Below are 6966 nucleotides of genomic sequence, written 5' to 3'. Positions count from 1 at the left end.
TTGCAGGTAATAGATCTATCCTGTTGTTTGCTTTTAGAATCTCATATGACAAAAAGACAATATGTTTGATTAAACTAACAGATCAAGCTCAGCATTTATGCCTTTAGCCAGCTCCCCTTCACAGGTAGGGAAAGAAAAGAAAAATGTCACCACTAGAATACAAAAGGTTGCCGTAGTCATACAATTAGTTCATTGTTAAACTACCTCTTAGGGAACTTCCAGGCACGCAGTACATTTCGTTACTTAGGAAGCTTGATTTCTGACTTCTCTCCTTCATTACAATGCAGGACCAAACCATTGCTATTGTCACTGAAATTTGCGAAGCCAATAAATCCAAACAGATTCAGCAAGATACCCAATCTGTCTGCCTTTTGTTGCTTAACATTGCCGAAATGGCTTTGTACTTGGAACATTGTGTCTCACAAATCTGCGGAATAAGACCCGTGTTGGGACGTGTTGAGGATTTCTCTAAACAAATGAGATTTTTGGCCAGAGGTGAATTACTCATCTGAATTGCTCGAGAAATGATTTTTAAAATTTTATCCATCTCAAATCAAATTGTTTTGTTTGCAGCTACTGATGGACAGACGTACATAAAATCTTCGATGAAACATTTGAAGCAAATTGTGTCGTTCGTGTATCCAGGTTTGTTGCAAAATGAAGGCATTTTGTAAATTGTACCATTGTCCATTGCTAGCTAGAGTTTCAGCTAACCTGTATAGAATATTGTTGGAGTATGTCATCTTTAGTTTTCCAGAGTATCTTCTGATATGTCTATTGACTAGTGTGGTTCCGTAAGGATGATTGAGATATGTGGGGGTAGGAAAACTCATATATTCCCGCCATGGCCAATTAAAACCACCCTTTTATCCCATATTCTCATCCAAAGAAGGAATTACTTATGCGGCAAGACAGATGAAATCTGAGCTCTTGATCATTCACATATCTGGGCTTTTTCTGTAACAATTAACAAAATTAGTCTATTTTATGTATGTCAGTGTCTACCTATGTCTAGCATCTTTTTTTTCTTTTATCCTTTTCAAGAATAGAACGTATTTGTCAAGTATGATGATAAGATATTGATGAATCTACAACATTAATGATTTTTTGTGGAATTTTATCTCAAATTAGTTAATTTCATTCAATCACTTGGTAAAAGTTAGGTTATAAAAGTATATGATGCTAGTAATGTTATGTCCATTTTTTTTTTCGTTTTGTTGACCTATGCATCTAGTGCATAGATTTGGATGATTAATCTGGTAATTATTTAATGTTGTAGGTGATTTTTGACATCAATGATCAAGTGAAAATATTTATTTTGGTAAAATTTAGGTTCCGTAAATATAACATTCTAAACACAAGATTATCTATGTCCGACTCGCTTAAGTTTCGTTTAGGTGGGATGACTAAAACAGCTGCTCTTGGGAGTTAGGAGCGACGGTCTCAATGAGACCGATAGCCCAATTAGCCTAATTATAGGTTTTTCTCAGTATGAGTTCAATCTATTTAAAATCATAATTGATAACTTTAAAATTAAAATTGGTTAGTTTATAGGTTATAACTGATTATAATTAATCACTTTAAGGTCTGAATTGATCAATTTTAGATTAAAATTTAAATTTTTTTATATCAAAGCAACTATGAACTCTTGATCACTTTTAAGAGCATTCATTAAATCAAGTGGCAAAACAAATTTTGAGATCCACACTTCCTCTGTCTTTGCATCCGGGAAAAGCAAACACTACACCTACTACTTTTTTTCCATGTCCATTATGAACATAAATTGTTTGAGGAAGCCAGTACCACTACGATTGATCGATGATTAAAGAGTACATGTATTCTTATGTTCCATCAGAATCATCATGCTGCATTAAATAAGAGTACTTGTACTATGTAATGTTTTAACACTATTATTGATAGTGTTATTGTTATTGACCATTCATTTGTTATTTGAAATTCGTCCATAGAATAATAGCATTTTATTACCTTTGTTCTGAAATTGTGAAAAAAGATCCACATTTAGGTAGAAATTAATCAGTTTAATGTCAAAACTAATCACTTTTAAGTCAAAATTGAATTTTTTTAGTTTAATTGATCTATTCAAGGTTTACTTAAGTTATAATTAATACATTTAAAGTCAAAATTAATACTTTTAAAAACAAAATTAAATTTTTATTCTTTAAAATCTAGAAGATCAGACATTTTTATTTTTCAATGTTTAACTGGGTTGGTCTCGATGTGAAATTGTAAGTTTTTGTGCCTAAAATTGGGGTAATTAACATGAGACATATTATTTGTGTGATGTATCCTAAATGATGTTGTTCGATGTTGCACAAAGGAATGGATAACAACTTAGCAAGTCAAGGTTTTAAACCAGAGAAGCCCATTAGGAGGATACTGTAATTTGTAGTTGTAGATTAAGGAATTCAATTGTGAGACCGTTGTTATGCGACCAAAAGAAAAGGCTCAGTCTACTTATCAATTAAAAATTCAACAGCTATTTTTGTAAAAGATCGTTTTTTAAAGAGACGATCCCAAAATAAAAAGTCCACATTTTTATTTTTCTTTAATTTGTGTTAATTGGACTATTTAACCCATATATCTAATGTGTCCTTTGAAGAAACTGTCACTAACAATAATTTGTGAAATTCCAAATACATGTCTTGAGTCAAACATTAAAATACCTATTTCAATACTTAAATTGCCAATTCCGAGCATTAAGTCAAACAAAGGTCCAACATGTAATTTTGTAAAAAAAATTTTAATATATAATTTTTTTCAATCCATCTTTAAGATTTAAAAGGCTAAATTCAAGATAACATTAGAATTGTTTTTCACAATTTGTTATGAGAGATAATCTCTCGAGAGACGCATTTTATATGTAGGCTAATTAGCTCAATTAAAACAACTTGAGCTTCATGTTTTGAAGTTGTCTCTTTAAGAGACTGTCTCTCATAAAGGTAGCTGATGGTTTTTCAAAGCCTTTGATTTAGTCTTTTAGTCTTAAAATTGAAAATTTTTAAAATAACATAATACCAAATTTAAGAATAAAAACCAAATCCACTAAGTGTTGTAGATTAGCCTAATAAATGTTGATAAAAATAGATGGATTTCTATTTGAGTTATCTGTTTATTGTTATTTTCTACTCTTAAGATCATAATTTGCCCCTATATAAACATCTTTTTGTCTCTGATTCTCTAACATTATTACTCTCGATTTTCAAAATAGTACATGATTATTTTATATAAACAGTTTTTTTGAAAAAAAAAATTAACAAAAATATATATTTTCTCGGGCAATTTATGAATATGAAACAAACCGTTTAAATTTGTGTTTAAAATACTTACGGAAATCGATAAGGGTTGATAAATCTATAAAAATCAAACTTTTCTTTTATCAGCAAGTCTTGTATGAATCTATCTCACCGTGAAACAAGTCCATATAAACAGCTCTTTGTAAAAAAACATAAATAAACAATGAAATTGACTTGTGCAGGGCAGCGTTTTTTTAAATGGTTTGGGCTGACCTAATAGAGATCGTCTCATAGTAAGACAGTCTCAATAAAAAATTAGTAAATAAAAATTAAATTAAAAAGACATAATTAGAAAAAGTGTGATTTTTACATCAAAATAAGAAGCTAAAAAAATTACAAAATCGTTCAAAATCAAATCTTTTCAATTTTTTTTTTTTGCCAAGTAAACAAATACTCTTATGGGGTCCCTTAGATTGAGAGCAAATATTTATGGGGAAAATAAAAGTCAAACTATAAAAACAAAGCTAATTAGATAAATGATTAAAGGGATTTGATTGTTAGAGAGGTGAAATAATTGATTACATGGTAATGAAAAATGGAGAATATAGCAATTAGTTCCCTTATTTGGGAGTACAAATTTACTCAATGGGAGCATGAGGAAATTCTTTACCTCCTAGTGAATGAAATCAACCTCTTTTTTATTCTTCTTTTTTTATTTTCTCTCAATTTTACCTTTATCACAATTATTTCAATAACTTCACTTGTATCTCTAATTAGGGGTTCGTTTTTGGTTTTTGGTTTTGAATTCGATACAAATCCAAACCAAACCGAATAAAATTCGATTTTGATATTTTCAATCCAAATCCAAATCATAATATTTACAATCCAAATTGAACCGAACGAAAATTTAAAATATCAATCCAAATTGAACCGAATAGACCGAATTGCAACGATTTGTATATTTTGCACCGAAAATCAAATTTGCATGCATTGTTTCAAAATTATTCTTTCTAAAGCTCCTAATAGATATTAATAATTTTAGAGTTTTTAATTTGAACAAGTATAAAACTTTTAACAAAAATCTAAAAATAAGGGCAAAAGTTCAACAAATCAAATGGAAGATATAACATGCCTTTAACATTTCGGTTTTTCGGTTTTGTTGGACCCTAGACCGAGTCCAAATCGAACACCGAATTATGATTAAAATTCAGTCCAAACCAAACAAAATCTATAATTATTACTAAAATAAAACATGACTGACATCATCACCTTTTAAAATTGTTTACGTATCGCTCCCTCATTAAAAATTTTCCCTCTAAAATTTAGTGATGGTGTCATTATTATTATGATTATCTTTGACTTACTTCTATCTTATTTTGAATATATTATTATTCTTATTTATTGTTTTTTTTTACTTTTTAGGTCTAATCGCATTTAATGTATTAAAAAACTATATATTACATTTTATTTATTTCAATTATTTTAAAAATATTTTCGATTTTATTTATTAAATGAATATTATTTAGTGTATTGGATATTTTGAGATGGTTAAAACATAATATACTTTTATTAGGATTTGTTTGTTTTGTTATTTATTCTCCAATCCTTGTTACTTAAATGCAATGATTAATTCTAATATGATTTAGGTTGTGACTATCTTTATATAAGTTACTTATGTTTTTTATGAGAAAAAATTATCTTTGCCCTTTATACTAATAAAATAATTTTATATATTTCTAATTATTTATATTTGATTTTAAAGTGTGTTATTAATAGTAATAATATTTAATACTTCTATAAATTAATGTAATAGTTATTTTTGTTAGCAAAAATTGGTATGTTATTTTTTATTAAAAAAACTCACAATTTCGTATTGTACTCAGGGTAAGAATCATTTGCTCTTTTATCAAAAAAAAAAATAAAAGTATAAATATAATTATATTGTGTACAATGTAAAAATGATATTATATACGTAGTGTATACAACTGTTTAGAGTGAAACAAAATATAACTATAATGTACAATTTATTTTTAAAATTTTAATTCTCAATTTATACAAATATGTCAGAAAATTTGATAAAATCGTGCATCGCACGGGCGCCATCTAGTTTAAAATATAGTCAAATCAAAATATTTATTCGATTTGATTGGTTCGATGTTCGATTTTTCACTAAATTACTTAAACCTCTATCACTAATTTACTTACACCTCTATCTCTAATTAGCTTTGTTATATTAGACCCCAATATTAGTACTCGGAAGAAAGAAATTTGGATCTCGCACAAAAATGAGCAACCAAAAAAGGCCAAAACCTCATAAAATAGGGAAACCGAATATCCGCAATCTAAACCAAACCCTAATCAAGCATTCCAACCCTAGTTAATTAACTAATCTCAATCTTCCCCCACGTGTCCACAACCAACGGTCATGATCAACCCGCATTCTATTTCCTAACTCACCCTTGAAATCCCTTCTATAAAAACCCCTTCTCACCTATCCTCCCCACCACCTCTAATCACAACAACCCTAAGTCAACTAAAAAAAATCCTCAAATTCCATTTCTCCAACAAAAAATGGCAAATCCTAAAGTCTTCTTCGACATGACAGTCGGTGGCCAACCCGCCGGAAGAATTGTCATGGAGCTTTTCGCCGATGTTGTCCCTAACACCGCCGAGAATTTCCGCGCACTTTGCACCGGCGAGAAGGGTATGGGCAAGAAGGGAAAACCCCTCCATTACAAAGGTTCAAAATTCCACCGTGTGATTCCAGGATTCATGTGTCAAGGTGGTGATTTCACCGCTGGAAATGGTACTGGCGGTGAATCAATCTACGGTGATAAATTCAAGGATGAGAACTTTGTGAGGAAGCACACTGGTCCGGGAATTCTTTCCATGGCAAATGCTGGACCTAACACCAATGGGTCACAGTTCTTCATCTGTACTGCTAAGACTGAATGGCTTGATGGAAAACATTGTGTTTTTGGTCAAGTTGTTGAAGGTATGGATGTTGTTAAGGCTATTGAGAAAGTTGGATCTAGTTCTGGTACTTGCTCTAAGCCTGTTGTTATTGCTGATTGCGGTCAGATTTAAGTACTTTTCATGGCATCATCGTCACCGGCATAACATCATAATCTGATCATAGATCTTAGATCTGATCCTTCCATCTATCTATCTATCTATGTTTTAGAATTTTTTTTTTAGGGTTTTAGGAAAGAGGAAAGTGTGGTAACATGTTGAATGGAGAAGAGAGATGGTGAGTGAGTGGTGTGTTTTTTTCTTCTTATTTTGTCTGTTTTGCGATGATGTTGATGATGTTCGTTGTTCGTAAACTCATGGTGATTGTTTCTCTTCTCTAGCCAATTGGAAAAATAATGGAAATTTTATCATGAATTATTTTTCTGGGTTTTAAATTTTAGTTCGAGTATCAGATCTTATTGATTGTTCGTTTTTTTTTCTTTTATTTTATTTTATTTATTTGATTATTTATATATTGGAATAAAAATTTTGGAGTATTTTAAAATGCAAAATTCAAATGAAAAAGAAAATGGTGGTTTAGAAAAATCAAGGGACACTTGGTGTTGCCAGCAGGTCTTTATCAGACCGTTTAACTGAGCTCATAACTTTTCATTAAATTTTAAGAAATTAAAAATTCTTTCATTAAATTTTAAGAAATTAAAAATTGAATCTCACAATTAGACGATTTGCCAAAGGGTGT

The 6966-nt window shown here is 30.1% G+C and overlaps 2 protein-coding genes across 3 annotated transcripts in view; both read left to right on the top strand.

Moving 5' to 3' along the window:
- Nucleotides 1-1453, top strand: part of LOC130799071 (uncharacterized) — a 34034-nt gene extending 32581 nt beyond the window's left edge. The window contains exons 28-30 of one of the 2 annotated variants that reach the window (XM_057662180.1): nt 1-6; nt 288-495; nt 574-1453. The exon at nt 1-6 is cut by the window's left edge and continues 1527 nt beyond it. In XM_057662180.1, coding sequence (XP_057518163.1) covers nt 1-6; nt 288-495; nt 574-674 — 315 coding nt within the window. In that variant the 3' untranslated portion in view covers nt 675-1453. The remainder of the gene's footprint in view (nt 7-287; nt 496-573) is intronic. The other variant, XM_057662179.1, reaches the window with a different exon arrangement.
- A 4286-nt stretch (nt 1454-5739) lies between these two features.
- LOC130799097 (peptidyl-prolyl cis-trans isomerase) lies at nt 5740-6644 on the top strand. The gene has a single exon (XM_057662181.1). It carries the CDS (start codon nt 5826-5828, stop codon nt 6339-6341), a length of 516 nt encoding a protein of 171 aa, XP_057518164.1. The 5' UTR covers nt 5740-5825; the 3' UTR covers nt 6342-6644.
- Nucleotides 6645-6966: the final 322 nt, after the last annotated feature.

This window comes from Amaranthus tricolor, chromosome 1 (assembly GCF_026212465.1).
Source record: "Amaranthus tricolor cultivar Red isolate AtriRed21 chromosome 1, ASM2621246v1, whole genome shotgun sequence".
Lineage (NCBI taxonomy): Eukaryota > Viridiplantae > Streptophyta > Magnoliopsida > Caryophyllales > Amaranthaceae > Amaranthus > Amaranthus tricolor.
This window is presented reverse-complemented; position numbering and strand designations above follow the sequence as displayed.